Genomic DNA, 16332 nt, shown 5'->3' with positions numbered 1-16332 from the left:
AGGAGGGGTCCCTCTGAGCTGCAGGAGCCCTTGGGCCCATGCCCAACCTTGCTGCACACTGCTGCTGGCCCTGCAGCCAGTTTTGTAGGACACTGATGTGTCCTCAGGCAAACCCACTCCCAAAGGAGGCACAAAGACACACCCTATTTTCTTCAAAGCCAGGCACCATACAGAAATGCTTGTCATCCTTGTCACTGAGCATTCATCACCTTTTGTGTTCATGATGTTACTGGGGCACTTACAGGTAATCGCACTTTCAATATCATTGTGCGTGCAAACGTTTTGGGGAGCTGGTACTGCTTTGCAACAGGTGCATGTCCCTGCTAAAATCCTGTAACTTTTAATATCACAAACTTTCAGGGAGTGGGTGGGCAGTGTCTTGCTTTTGCTGCGCTACAGCACAAGAATGCCCCTCCAGATGGTAATAATACGGTGACACTGGAGAAGCATTGTGGAACAACTAGTAAAGTGGAATGATGTGTGAATGATCCAGCATAAATCCACCACAAATGTACTATTATTGAGTCAATGCCATGTTACAGAATACACCTGCAAAAAACTCTACCAATCTGGAGGGGCCCTTACTTTCCATTACTATCAGCAATTGAAGCCCAGCTCTGCCCACAGAGAAGTCAACAACAAAAGGTTAATTGCAAGGATCCAGGGTTGTAGACTAGCAGTATTGGCCTTATTTGTGTGAACCAACGCTTCAGACCAGCTCATGTTGGGTTAGCGTAATACTGGATGAGATCAATCAATGGGCATAGCATGGAACTTTAGCTGGGAAAAAAAACTGGATTCAAATTTCAACTCATCTTCCCTATTCCCATTGGACAGCTAAGGGCCAAACTAAACTTAATATTAAATATGTTTTGCATTTAACATGGATGTTTGTTTTTTAAAAATGCAAATACAATAGCTGCCACTGCAGGGCCCAAGTAGCATGGGGACTCCATAAGGTAATGATGGGGAACTTAACCATTTTCCCCTGCTTAGATCCTCATGAAAATACTCCCCCACCCAATGCAAAGAAGAGCATCAGAAGAGATGGTGATTTTCATCAGGATCAGAGCAGGAGCGGGGTGGGGAAGAGTTAAACTCTCCCTCCCTGCCAGCAACAGTCCTAATTCTGTTCAGTTCCTACTGGTGTGGCTAGTTGCACAAGGCCTATCAAATACAAAAAAACATTTAATAACACATTTAATTGAGAGAAATGCTGCATTCACAAGAGCCACCCTTAGCTTTGTTTGCTAGTCCAGCTTACTGCAGCAACATGCCTAAACATATTCCACACTATGCAGGGGGCCCTAGACATAGCAACACTCCAGAGAGACTCCACACCCCATCCCAATACACATGCCTTTCACAGAATCACAGCTGTAGTGTTTGCTACATTCTGTACCCTCAGATTAGCAATTTACCCTCATCAACTCGAGGAAGAATGAATCCTTGAGCTGAGAAATTCATAGCTGAGCAAAGATTTGAACCTAGCTATTGGATGGGAACATAGGAAGTTGCCTTATACTGAATCAGACCATTGGTCCATCTAACTCAATATTTTCTACACTGACTAGGGTTTCAGGCACAAGTCTTTCTCAGCCCTACCTGGAGATGACAGGGATTGAACTTGGGACCTTCTGCATGTAGATCAGATGCCCTACGACTGAGCTACAGAACTTCCCCAAGATTTATATGCAAGATTTGAACCTAGCGGTGGCATTTCTTCCTACAGTGCAACCAATGGGCTTGGCCACCTCCCACCATCACCACATCAGGACCATTCTCTCTTGTTCCAACAAGCCCCAGCTTGAATCACCCCTTTGTCACTTCCTAGTGAATCTCATGGATACCCTGCCTTTTAAAGGTAGGCTGAATGGTTCTGCTTTCCACCCCAATCCCCCACCCATCCACCCAGTGAGTCTTGCACAGACAGAGGAACACATCTGCCTGTGGCCTTACCGCCTTTGACCTTGCATGTCTATGCACACAATTCAATCTAACAGGCCACATGAAGTGAGATGTGCCAGAATGCCCAGGGCATTGCCTAAGGGCACATGCTGCTGATACATCCAGATTTGTTTATGCCCCATTTACTGTCTCAGAGAACTGGAAAATTCTCAAAGTGGAAACAAAGAAGGACTGGGCTGGCTCCAGGCAAACAATGTGCTCCCCCACTTTCTTTTTAATGGGAAGGCAAGCGGTAGAAGCAGCATACTCCTTCTAATGAAGAAGCAGACCATTTGTGGAAAGAAAGACCTCACTTCCCAGGCATCCCAGATTCTGCAGTTTGGATAAGGAGGCAAGGCACCCTCAGGGATGATACAGGCCCTCACACGCTTTGGCAAGGATTGATATTGGCTTTAATATGCTGTGCTTATTTCCCTGATACGAATGGCATAGCTATTTTATCCCCCTTTGACAGAGAGGGAACAGGCAGCCAGAGATTGTTTGCCTTATAAGGAGTGTAAACCTAGCCACCCTCCCAAATACCTAAAAGGGAGCACTTTTCTCTCTGTGTGTGTTTTTTTCCACCCCGGTGTGACTCAACCATCACAGAGCAGAAGAAGCTCCCAAACCACCAGACTGTTTTAATGAAAGCCAATGCTTTTAGCCAACGTACTCCAAGGACAGCACATCTTATGGGCATGGGGAGGAGACCAAATATTGCACACACTCCACAACCCCAATATTATATTCAAGACGCCTGTTCCAAATTGACTCCACATTCTCACAATCCCAAGTCTTACTTACAAAGGGAAGCTTCTATTCAAAGCATGTCTGTCAGGAAAAGAAAGGCTGTAGGAATGTTTTCGCAAATGATCCTGCATGCTGGCTTATGTGGGTGCAACATGGTATAACACAATGTTGTGGCCTGATGGCATCACACCCTTCCTCTGCCCTGGAGTTCCAGCCAAGACTCCTGGCCTCCAGGCCACCAAATAGATCACAGCATTTCAGCTCACTTTCCTCTGACTTGGCGCACTAGTTACCAACTCTTCGTTGGCATGTTATACACTAGCAAGCTATGCAAGTGGCCTCAAGCCCACTTTTCCCCTTGTGCTTGTAGAGCACCTATTCCTTTAAAACAGGATAGAGAGTTCTGGGCTCAGAAACTGTCTACATACAGCACTGGCTGCAGGCACTGGGAAGCTGGCACCCTCCCATGCTAGATAGCAGGAGGTGACTGTCTGCTGGCACAGAGGCTATGCTTGGGTGAAGCTTCCGCAGGCAATCCAGCTCATCAGTACTGACGCACATCTTCAGACACATTCCCAGGAGTGGGAAGGCCAACACCCCATCCCAGCCAAAGTGCTGTCAAGTGGGGGCATGCAATCACTCCCCTAGACTCCAGCATGACCGCTCATGGCTCCACAAAACAAGCACAGGGCTCTATTTTGCTATTACTCATTAACTCATTCTGATTGGTGGGGAAAAGGAGTTGGTAGCTCCAAGGAACAGATGGCTAATAGTGTAGTCTAATATTTATCATCTATCTAGCACAGGGGTGGGGCCCTTTTTGGCTCAGCGGGCCAGCTCTTTATCTTTCTCCACCATAGGCCAATTTTGACAGGTCGATGGGACAACTCACCCATCAATCAACTGATGTCAGATAATTGTCAGGTGGGTTGTCCTACCCACCTGTCAAAGTCTCTTCTGCAGCACTTTCCAAATGCCTGACAGCCACCTGATTGTCAGGTGCTTGGGAACCACAGCACAAGAGGCTTTGACAGCCCTATACTGGCCATTTGGGAAGCACTGAGCACAGGGCTTGCAAAGCACTTTCTGCACCACTTCCTAACCGGTTGTCATGCACTTGGGAACTGCAGTGCAAGGGGTTTTGCCAGGCCTATGTAGAGATGAGAAGGCCCGGGGGGGGGATGAAAAAAAACAGAAAAAAACCCCAATCTCCCCCCCCTTTCCCCCAAATTTTCCCATTTTTTCCCCAGGCCTTCACATTGCTAGTCTTATGCTCAGCAAAGTGCCAAGCATAGGGCTGGCAAAGCTGCTTTCTGCAGGGATTGGCTGCGCAATCAAGTTCCTCACAGATAAATTAAGTCGCACTGCCAATCCAGTATGCTTGAACTGATGGGCAGTGACTTTGCGCAATAGAATTCCCCACAGGGACCTCAGTCGCGCAGCCCATCAAAGAGGTTTGAACTCACTGCCCATCAGCTGCAGAGACTAGCTGCCTGATGGAGTTCCCTGTGGGTTTGGGGGGAAATGGCCTTGTGAGCCAAATTAGGACCCATGCTGGGCCAAATCTGGCTTGTGGGCTAGAGGTTCCCCAGCCCTGACCTAACACATTGTTGGTGTTAAATGTGTTAGTGGCGGTTATCTGATTCTCATGTGTACCACAAGTTCCTGCCCAGCTTCATGTGGTTATTACTGTATGCCCCAGAAGAGGACATTGGTGTACCACTCTAACTTTAACCATCTGACATCTGATGACCAGCTAGAGGTCTGATTGGCCAGAGAAAGTTGTCACGGAAAGGCTGGAAGACTGAGGGTCAGTTTCAACCCCATAAAGGTGTAGATGCCACTGATCATCAAAGTATGTACAACTTTGTTAGTTTCACTGCCCAGGAGACCACCACAAATGCAGCAGTATTGAGGTTTAATGCCTATGAAGCGATCTCTCTGGGGACGTTGCCCACATCAAGGTCAAGACAGAAAAATGTCTGTGGCTCCAGACCATCACATCCAGACAGGGGCTTTCTATGCTAACCTCCTTCTAGCTGCTTGTTACTCTCATTCAACATGATGCCATTTTGAAAAACAGAATGGAAAAACTTACTGAGCCTACAAAATGACCCATAATTCCCCAGGAGAATGGGGGCTAGGTAAGCACACAAGGACACAGCAAGTAGGCACTGCAGGGAAGGGCTCCTCTGAGCCCCCCTGCTGTGCAGCCTTAGATCCTTGTAATGCTGCCTCTCTGCAGCCCTGCAATCTTGGCCACTGCCTCCTTCCCCACCTCCCAATTGATGAGACAGACACACCCACTCCCTGTGCCATTCCATTCCCCTGGGCTGCCCCAAGCTTATTAACTGAAACAGGCAGCTGCTGTGTGACAATTGCACCAGCTGCTCACCTCCCCCTGCCCTCTGTCAGCACCCTCCTCATTAGAGACTTGCTTCTTAGGACTTCATCATGCCAGGACCACAACCCTCCCCGCTTCCCCAAATCCTCGTGTTTACAGCACTATGAATGCTAATGGCTAGGATCTTCAGAAGCCCAGAGGTGCTGGTAATTTTGGGACAGCAGTTGTTAATAGTGACTCCATTATCAAAAGCTCCTGCTGGTGCTTGAATATTTCATGGCCCCAAAGCTACCATCGCCCTTCACAGCAGGCAAAGTCTCCAACTGCTGGTAACTACAAAAATCACCATCTCTAGACATAGCACTCATGGAATACCAATGGAAAAAGCTGGCATAAAATGGGAAGAGTTCTTTAGGGATCCTATACAGACTGTTAAAGGCTGATACTGACAGTGTCACCATCTGCCCTGTTGATCCAGCACAAAACCTTAGTTTTCTCTTTCCCTCTTCTCTCTCCTTTGCCCCCCAAATTCAATCCACTGCCCATTGGGGCTGGTGGAGTGGAAGGCAGGGAGACCTACAGTAGGTGGAGCCACAGCCAATGGCAGGCAGAGCCAACTCTAGTCAGAGCCCTAGTTTTGTCCCCATCCTCTTCCCTGCTGAGTTCTAGAAAGGGCATCGGTGAGACTAAGGAGGAGGAAGGTGACAGCCAGTGCCAACCTCTGGGCTGGTTGCAAGTAAGAAGGCAGGCAGGTGTGGGCTGGCTGAGGGCAGAATAAGGTTGGTGGGGCAGTGCCCCATTTATCCAAATGAACTGGCCTCAACTGCATGTCACTTCTTCCTTTACAGCATTACAATAATACAGCCCTGCCTCTCTGTCCCTTCAGTGAAACTCTTGTCCATGCCCTACTCATATCTTGCCTTGACTATTATAATATTTAGCACTCTGCTAACATTTATCTTCCAATTTCTCAAAACTTTTTTTAAGATGTCTTCAAAGCTTTTTAAAAAAATGTTTTTAACGTTGTTTTGCTTTAATGTATTTTAAAGTCTGTTTTATGATGTTTTAAAGTGTTTTTAGTGCTTTTGTTTGCTGCCCTAGGCTCTTGCTGGGAGGAAGGATGGGATATAAATCAAATAATAAATAAATTAATTAAATAAATAAAACTTTTTTCTCACTGCAAAAGTGGCTTCACTTTTTCTGCCTCTTGCTCAGGACACTTTAGAATCGCTTTATACTGTTGGTGGGTACAGGGTTGAGCTTACCTTGTCATTGTGAGGTGGTTGTTGGCGATGTGACTGGGTTTTTTCCCCCCATTAAACATTTCTCCGGCATTCTCCAACCTCCCAGGTTGGCTGTGCTTCCTGATCTGAAAAAGTGCTGTGGCAGAAGTTACCTCCTTCCCTGAGCTTTAATTGAAGCACGGAAAGCTGGGGCGGCTAGTTACCAAGAGCCTGAGATTGGCTCATTCACTATTTTTGTTTTTAAGGGAAGTGCTTCCATTTAGCTTTTTTTAAAAAAAATGTATCCATGCCAATTTCTTGACAGTTAAAAAGTCATATAGCTGTCAGGTACACAGTAAGTAGCCTCCCCATTTTCCCATGCTTGCTAGAAAGACCAGCTGAGGATATCATGGGTTTTTCAGGAAGCACAGGTACCCAAGAAGGCTGCAGAGTGCACTGCAGATCATCAGACAGATGATTTGAAGAATGAAAGAAGGGACACTCACAAGCATGCATTGACCACCTTGAAAGTAAGATAAGTTTTGCAAAAAAACCCAACCCCCCCCAAAAAAAATCCTGCATCCCACCCATGAGAATTTCACCAAGATTTTCTCTCTCCTTTGATAATTTCAAATGTAATTTCTTTTCTCATTGCTTGCAGGAAAATGGTAGAACAAAATGTAGTTGACAATTTCGGCACAACACTAGCAATCTCCTCACTGGCATTCTGTTTTCTCACCTTCACTCAGCTGTCTGTTGTCAAAATTATTCACCTCTCTTGCAGCTTTGACCATATGGCTTTCCTCTATAAATTGCTTCACTGGCTTCCCGTCTGCTCCCAGATCCTTCACAAGCTTCTTGCCCTTGTTCCTCCTTATATCTCTCAACTTATTTCCTGACACATCCCTTCCTGTGACCTTTCCATGTCCAGCTCCACCAACCTCAGCTATCCAAAGGTCTCCTGCACCCTAAAATATCTCTGTCTATTTTCCCTTGTTGCTCCTTATTCCTGGAATTCCTTCCTGGAATGCCTCCATGTGCCAACCTTTTTCAAAATTCACCTTTTCTAGGAAGCCTTTCGATCTAATTCCCTATACCTTATTGTAACTAAGCCAAAGGACATATGCTTGAAATAATCACCTATTGTTCCCTGCCTAGCATGCCCCCATTTCTCCTCCTTCCCCTCTTGTTTCACTGTGCCTATTTTTGATTGTAAGTGCCTTGGGGCATAGACCTATCATGCCTGTTCTTTGTAAAGCACCATGTACATAGACGGCCAGATATTAATAATGATGGTGGTAATGAGCTGGGCACACCATTAGCAAGCCTGTTCAGTTCAGCAAGAAAGAGTCTTACCTTGTTGTAGTAGTGCAGGTGGACGGTGTGCCACTGCCCATCGCTCACGCCCCCTGGGATGAATGGGGCTATTGTGCTTGTTGACTCTCCTGAGGGAGAGATGAAAACACAACGCAGAGAGAAAAAATATCTTGAGAAGCAAATGCCTCATCCTACCACTATTTCCCTTCAAAGGGCTCCAAAGAGGAAGTGTCTAAGCTAACCATGGTTTTACTGGGGCAATTACAGCCTGCTGCAGCAGAGGGGTGGAAGAGGTAGGAAGACACAGGGCTAAAGACCTAAGAAGCAGGACTAAGGAGTCAGGAAAAGGAGGCCTGGCAAGAGAATGTTAGCACTGCTAGGGCATAAGGGGGGATTGCCAGAAGCAGAAACCCTAATGGGCTGGAGATAAATCATTGCAGAAGAAAAGAGGGAAAACCCTCATAGTGCCTAGCCAGTAAACGGCCAAATATGAAAACAAAAGTAGTTTTATTGCTGCCCAACGCATTTCAGGTGGCAAAAACTCTTTATCAAGGGCAATCTAGTGGAAGTCTCACAGTGCTGTCTCATTGGTGTAGCAAACTAACGAAACCGATGAGACAGCAGCATGAAACTTCCACTAGATTGCCCTTGATAAAGGGTCTTTGCTACCTGAAATGCATCGGGCAGCAATAAAACTACTTTTGTTTTCATATTTGGCTGTTTGCTGGCTAGGCACTTTGAGGGTTTTCCCTCTTTGCGTCTGCGGTACATTCGGGGTGCCTCCCTCTTTGCTTTCCCATCTGGAGATAAATCATACCTGCTGAGAAAGTCAGCTGAACTTGCTCCTGCACAATCTCCAGGGCAACGAAGTCATGTCGCTCATTGAAGCGCCCATTGTAGAGGAGCAGCCCATCCCGTTCCTTTGTGGCAAACCTGCCCAACAAAAGAAAATGGTGAGCCCTATACCCAGGAGCCAACATCTCAAAACGCCATCTCAAGACATCCCTGGCAAGAATGGTAGCAGACAGGGAACAGCTAAGGTGGCTTATGGGATGGGAACAAACAGAATTCTGTCCAGGCAGAAACTATATGCCAGGCATGGAGAACCTTTTTGGCTCTGCAGGCCAGATCCTTATCAGGACAAGATTTAGCCTTTGACAAGTGGGTGGGGCCTCCCACCTGTCAATCACCTCACATTACAATGCCGTCAAAGCACCACACACAGCCAATCCAGCAGGTTTTGGCTTTATGCACTAACAGCCAGAGCTTGGAAAAGTTACTTTTTTGAACTACAACTCCCATCAGCCCCAGCCAGCATGTGCTGGCTGGGGCTGATGGGAGTTGTAGTTCAGAAAAGTAACTTTTCCAAGCTCTGCTAACAGCTGATGGGCAGTAGAGTTAAAGCCTGCCTTCACTTGCCAATGCACCATCAGAAACATACTTCAAGGCTGCTGCATCTCTTCCTCCCCCACACTTGATGCCACCAGGTGTGGGACAGATAGGCATGGTTTGGGGAAAATGGCTTCACAGACCAAATCTGAACCCCTGGTGGGCCAAGTTTGGCCTGTGGGCTGAAGGTTCTCCACCCCTGCTATATGCAACCATGCCTGCTATAGCCCCTTTTGCAATCTACATAGGACTAAGAGGCAAGCCCCTACCCAAAAGAGTAAATGGACACAAATCTGACATCAGAAACATCAATATTCAAAAACTAGTGGGGGAAGATTTCAACAACTCAGGACACTGTATAACTGATCTTGATGTGGCCAAATTTTAACAAAGGAACTTCAAAGAGAGACTGCAATGTGAAATTGCTGAATTACAATTCATCAAGAGGTTCAGTGCTATCAGTTATAGACTGAATCAGGACAATGGATTTTTATCACACTACATGTGTTAATTGGCTCACTTATGGTAGAATGTGTTATTAACAACTGTCTTTTGAATTACCACTGTTAATCATGTAGTGATCACTGTCTTTGGACTTTCTGTATTTCATTTTCCTTTGATCTTACTGTTTACAATCCCCACCCACCCAACTATACTGCATGTATATGCACCTGCGACTCAGGATAACACATCATGCATGTGATGAAGCGGAGTGTTGTCCACAAAAGCTTATGCCATAATAAATTTGTTAATCTGTAAGGCAACACAAGACTATTTATTGATTGTGTTTGCGGTGGGGGGGGGGAGAAGAGTGACTCACTCAGACTCACACGAAGCTACATACAGGACATGCTGAACTGTATCCTGGGACTCTGGACACCTATAAATTCATCTCCTCTGCAAACGTTCACACACAGATTGCAGGCCACAGCATCAGGCAACTGGGAGCTCCTGCTGCATGCATGCACTGCAGAAAAATAGACCTGTATAACAAATAACATGCAGGATTCACACAAGGAATTTCTGGGGAAGGAATCTGTCATGTGTGAAGTCACCCTGGCCCTGAACTGTTTGTTGCTAGGTTGCCATGATTTCCCCAAGTAAGCAAACCTAGCCTAACAAAGGCATTTCTTTCTGATTAGGTGTGCAGTTCTCTCACACAAAGAAGCTCCCAAGTAGGCTGGCTGAACTGTGACTCATCCTGGCACCCTTCCCCCACCTCAACCCTTCATTCATTAATTTTGGCTGCATGTGGCTCTGTGAGTAAACAGAGCAAGGGACAAGAGCAGGGGTAAGTGCAGAGGCTGAGCATACAAAAGCAATTCTTCTACCACTGTCAATGGAAAGCTCTCACAGGCTCACAAACCCATCAGAAATATGCCAGCGTGGGCAATTCAAATAGCTGGTGCTGGCAGATGATGCATGGCTGCGCACAATTAGAAGGACTCAATCACTGCCTTCCAAAATACAAATTCAAGACTTACACCTTGTAGCAAAAGGGTGGGCAGACTTCAGGGCTGCAGGATCTACCTTGTTGTTTTCACAAGACCCCCTAAGATTCACCAACCAGATCTGGGTGCAAAATAATAGCTGACAGTTGGGACACAGAAACAGGGTTCCTCTGGGCACACGCTCAGCCTAGGAATTTGTTTTCAGTACCAGCAGAACTGAGCTCACAGCCCTGCGTTTCTGTAATTCTCTGCAGTCAGAGCTTTGAGATACCTTTTCTTCCTGCTTTGTACTGTCCTTTCTAGTGGAGCAAGGATAGACTGGATCTTCCTATCGTGCTACATAGCTTCCTGTCTCCAGATCAGGAATGGAGAGTGATGGAAAAAAGAACTAAATGGTCTTGATAAACAAGCCTGGTCCCATTCGTTGGTGGCACATAACCTCATCCTCTTTCTGGTGACAAATTGCTTAGGGGAAATTATGTCATCTCCTTATTATTTTGGGAACACTCATCCTTCCTAAAAAAAGGTTCAGAAAAAGGCAACTAAAATGATGGCACAATTCCCCTATGAGGACAGGTTACAACATTTGAGCCTTTTAGGTTTTTTTAAAAGGCCAATAACAGGGGACATGATAGAGGTGTATAAGATTACCATGGTGTGGAGAAAGTGGACAGGGAGACATTCCCCCCCCCTTTCTGATAATACTGGAATCCAAGGCCATCTAATCAAGCTGAATGTTGGAAAATTCAGCTCAGATTTTAAAAAAGCATTTCTTCACACAGTGCATAGTTAAACTATGGAATTTGCTCCCACAAGAAGTAATGATGGCCACCAACTTGAATGCCTACTAGCCATGATGGGTATGTTCTACCTCCACAGTTGGGGGCATATGACTCTGAATACCAACTGCTGGGAATCAGAAGTGGGAAGTGTGTGGTTGGACTCAGGTTCTGCTTGCAAGCTTTCACAAGGCATCTAACTGGTGACTGTGAGAACAGGGGTCATCTGAGCCTTTTCTGCATGCTACCTCTGAGGGATGTTTGTGGTAGCTGTAATAGCTTCCCATCTATAGAAGGTTCTCCCTAGGCAGGCCTGCCTGGCATCAACTTCATAATTTCAATGCCAGGCAAAGATTCTTTTTGTTTTCCTGGGCACATAGGCAGCTCCAATGATTGGATATTATTACTCTGACTATGTTTTTAAGATTTGTATTTTTACTACTGTATTTTAGTCTTGTTGACATGGCTTCAGGACTTTTTGTTGTAGGAAGTGATTCATACATTCAGTACATCTACCCTACCCTAACCTAGATGGGCCTTTGGCCCGATCTAGCACAATTCTTCTTATGTTCTTATCTTCATCCTGCCAATAATCTCTGTTTGAACTGAACTGAAGTCGAGAAGTCAAGAAACAAGCCAAGAATGGCAAGAGATGGATCATTTGTATATTTCCTGTTTATTTCCATCAGAGCAGAATTGCCCATGATCAGCCATGCCAGTGTTTCCTGGACTAGATTGTTTAAGACTGCAGACAAAGGAATCACATATTTGAATGCACTAGTTGTCCTTGTGCAAATAACCTTTTAAAATAATAATAATTATTGGGTTGCATTCAATGTAGCACTAAGGAGAACATTCCATCAGGTGGTAGAACATTCTCCCCCTCTCCTGCTCCCTACTGTACACCCCCTAAATCTGTTCTGGGGGTTCACTCAACCCTCCAGAGCAGATTTGGGGACAGCATGGGGCATGCACAGGGGGAGGAGAGAGGGGGAAATCCAATTGCACTAGCATTAACCTTTGTGCTAGCACAGTTAGTTAGTGGAATACCACCCTGTTATTGCTGTTGTTGTTGCTGCTGCTGCTGCTATTATTATGTAGGGAAGCAACCTGCACTGCAACAGCATGGTTGAAGCTGCGCTAAGACAAGCTACTTAGGCTGAACCATGAGCTTAGACAGGTAGACCACAATTCCATTATCCGATTCCTGTCTGATGCTCTTTTCACTACATAATGCCCATCAACACCACCACTAAAGTTTGTAATACAACTATCAGCAGCTATACATTCTCTTTTATCCAGGAGAAAGAACTAGAACAACATTGATAAGGGACACTTAAACTGGTTTTGTGTCACTGCCTGCATAATGATGTCACATTGAACACCATTATGCATGCTTATTGGGTTACAGTTTTCACACTTTTAGAAATATATTGGTTCCTAGTACAGGAGAGGCCCCTCAGAAAATAGCCTGACTAATATGGTCCCCTATGATAAAAAAATAGCAGTTGGTGCCCAATGATGCACATCTTTAAGATAAACATCAGTTTACAGGAGCCAGAAAACACCAGATCATTCAAATTAGCTGTATTTTGAGGTTCTGCCATTCCAAATAAATATGACTGTGACCTGCGTTATACAATTCATTATCGGTATTTGCATGTGGAAAAAGACACAGAATGCTCCAGGTATGAAAGTGCTCACCGCCACAACTTCATTTAAAATATTATCTCTCCACTACTTTCTCTGCACTTTCCATCAGCCCAACATGTTCACCTTGTAATTCCCATTTATCCAAGGACCAAATGCTCATTAGCCAGACAGAAGCCATCCACTCTTACTTTTGCCCCAAAGGTACAACAATGTCCCATATCAGTTATGAGGCACAAGAAAGAGATTCCCCTTGCCCCTAAAGCTGAACTGAACTTCCAGATTGTTGTGGCTGAGTTACTGGAGCAGCTAGTTCTGCAGCTGGTGAGGAATGATAAGCTCATCAGCCACTGCAGTTTACAGGGCTTCACAATGTGCTTCTCATCTGAGTGAGGAAGGCCTTTCCCTCCCTGGTGGCCATACTCTGTATTGCTCTCCTGAGCTGATTCATTATAGACTGTCAGCACTTCGCAGCCCCCGCCTCCACCCCATCACTGTAGTGTGACAAGTATGCAGAGCAAATCGGGAGCTCCTCCAACAGACCCTTGGCCAGGGACAAAGAGGCCTTGGCTGGCTGGCTGGCTCTTTTGTGCTGGGCTAACAATGGGGATGGAACTGGAGGGATTATGGACTAGGCAAGGCCAGAAAAATAGGGGAAGGCTCTGTGATCTCATCAAGTGAATGCTGTCTGGATAATACCCTTTGCCAACAAATATCCTATGGAAAAAGGGCAGGTTGGGAAATGAGGTACACGAATGATAAAACTATTGCTGAGCTTTCCCCTGGAGGAGGTTCCTTTCTGGGTACTGTTAGATTAAAGGTGTTGATGATGGGAGAGGAAAATACTGGACAGCAACCAATGTGCCCCTTGTTTTCAGCCTGTACTATAGGTCTGGAAAAGTTTTAACAGGAACAGGACCTGAATTGTGATGACGCCCTCCCCCCCAATGCAGTATATTAAGCCGGTTCCTTTTGGCATATTGTCAGTTCAGCACTTTATCACAAAGCTGGAAGTAGCTAACTTTTTTCCTGGGCTAAACCTGCTCTGTGCCGACATGCTGACGCTGGTTGTGCACACAGTACCGCCACTACTGGCAATATAGCCATGTGGACAGGCAGGAGCCTTAGGCAAGGTGCCATACAACCCTCGCATGTATGCCCTATTGATGGACATCCAGCTCTTTCTACATTGCCATGCAGTTGTGCCCTGTGTAACCATCCTTTCAACATCTCAGCAAGGAAAGAGGGTGCAGCGAGTTTGACTCGGTACCCCTTTAAGGACCCAGTCGTCACTCAGATTATGATGAGCCTCGTTTAATTGATTCATCAGTTATCAGCGGCACTCCACCCTCACTTCTGTCCTGTCAGCAAGAGTCTGGCAGGGCACTGAAAGCGGTGATCCATTTGCCTTTGGTTCTACCTATTTCCCACACGCCCTTCAGGACTGCAGCCTTTCTTTCAGGGACACTCCTCTCTATGTCCCAATGTCCAGAGATATACACCTAGTTGGGCACAGAGAAGCCCTTTGCAGTGGTTGTACCCAGCCTCTGGGAGTTCCTCTTGAGGGAGGCTCATCTTACCCTCTCTCTCATGGGTTTTGTTAAATGGTCAAAAGGAAGGCTTTGGGGGCATAACTGGTTGCTCCCTTTCTAAAGTGGTGTAATTGATAGGGTTAATTAATTGCTGTATTTTTAATTTCCTACCTGCAGTGAATTATTTTTACATGGGGGAGCATTTAAAATGTAATGCAGCCATTTTTCCCAATCCAAAGGAGTATATTCCAGCAAGGATTCTCCCATGTGACTTTACTTACCTATTTGTCTAATCAATTAAAAACAGTTATAAACAGCTTAGTATTTATAAAAAAAATTCTAAGCAGTGTACAACATAAAAACAATTATCACTAAAACAAAAATACAACATAAGTACAATCAGTATATTGTATGTTTTTAAATCTATTGTAAGTTGCTTAGAGACCGTTGGGTATGAGGTGAGCAACAAATGAAATTAATTAATTAATTAATAATAAAGTAGTATAAAATTACATAAAAACAAATAAAAACAGGAATTCAGAGAAGTCAAACAAATAAAAATAGGGCCTGACCTTATGGATCATGGAAAGCCTGAACAAAAAGATAGGTCTTTACAAGACATTCAAAGGAACTGATGGTCGCTCCATCATGTATGGCAGAGGGAAGGGCATTCCATAGCACAGGGGCAACAACGGAAAATGTCTGGTTTCGGGACACCACCCTGTGATATTCTGCAGGGCACAGTACCGTGTGAAGAATTTCCCCAGATGATCTAAGTGATCTTAAAGGTCTGTACGGGGCAGGCAGTCTTTCAAGTAACCTGGTCCCAAGTTGTTCAGGGCTTTATATGTTAACAACAAGACCTTGAGCATGGCCCAGTAGCTGATTGGCAACCAGTGCAGTTCCTTAAGCACAGGTATAATACATCTCCATCCAGGTGCTCCACTCAACCACCTGGCTGCAGCATTCTGCACCAGCAGCAGCTTACATACCAATCCCAAGGGAAATCCCACATACAGCACATTATAGTTGTCAATCATAAGGCTACCAACACATGAATCATAATGGTCAAGCTATCTCTGTCCAGGAAAGGGTGTCATTGGTGTACCAACCTAAGCTGATAATAGCCACTCCTTGCCACAGAGGTTACCTGAGCTTCCTGAGACAAAGATGGATCTAGGAGTGTTCCCAAAGTACATAGCTGTTGCTTTAGAGAGAGTACAACCCTGGCCAGAACTGGTGAACTTCCCAACTCCCAGACCTGGAAACCATTCACTCACAAAGTCTCTGCCTCATCAGGATTCAGTCCCAATTTGTTGGCCCTCATCCAGCCCACCACTGCCTCCAGTCACTGGTAAAAACAGTCACAGCCTTTCCTGATTCAGATGCAATAGAGAAACAGAGCTAGGCATCATCAGCATACTGATGATACAGTGCCCCGAATCTTCTAATACCATTCCCAGAAACTTCACATAGATATTAAGCAGCACTGGGGACACAATAGTGCCCTGCGGCACCCCACAGCACAACTGCAGGAGGCAGACACATACTTCCCTAATCTCTGAACCTGTCCCTCAGGTAGGATCGGAAACACTGCAACACAGTGCCATCAACTCCCAACTCACAGAGAGACGGTCCAGGAAGATAGTGGTCAACGGTATTGAAAGCTGCTAAGAGATCAAGCAAGAACAACCAGGTCACACTCCCCCTGTCCGTCTAAACTTCTTTTCTTTTAAGAAAGAAGAAGGTTATCCATCAGAGTGACCAAGGCCAATTCTGTCCCAAAACCGGGCCTGAACCCAGAATGAAATGGATCAAGACAATAATGTAACAATTTCAATGTAGACTAAGTTTTCGGGCTACAGATTGTATTACTTCTATGTTACATAGCTTCTAATGCAGTGTTAGAACAAAATAAACATTAAATAATAGTAGTGGCAGAGTGGAATT

General features: G+C 45.4%; 1 protein-coding gene across 1 annotated transcript in view; it reads right to left on the bottom strand.

Annotated features, from left to right (window-relative positions):
* Window positions 1-16332, bottom strand: part of CELSR2 (cadherin EGF LAG seven-pass G-type receptor 2) — a 129926-nt gene that overhangs the window by 49321 nt on the left and 64273 nt on the right. Inside the window, exons 4-5 of the mRNA XM_061632519.1 lie at window positions 8399-8514; window positions 7621-7709 (exon numbers count right to left, since the gene is read on the bottom strand). Coding sequence (XP_061488503.1) covers window positions 7621-7709; window positions 8399-8514 — 205 coding nt within the window. The remainder of the gene's footprint in view (window positions 1-7620; window positions 7710-8398; window positions 8515-16332) is intronic.

Source organism: Rhineura floridana, chromosome 6 (assembly GCF_030035675.1).
Source record: "Rhineura floridana isolate rRhiFlo1 chromosome 6, rRhiFlo1.hap2, whole genome shotgun sequence".
Lineage (NCBI taxonomy): Eukaryota > Metazoa > Chordata > Lepidosauria > Squamata > Rhineuridae > Rhineura > Rhineura floridana.
Note: the sequence above shows the minus strand (reverse complement) of the source record. Positions and strands in the feature narration are given on the sequence as shown.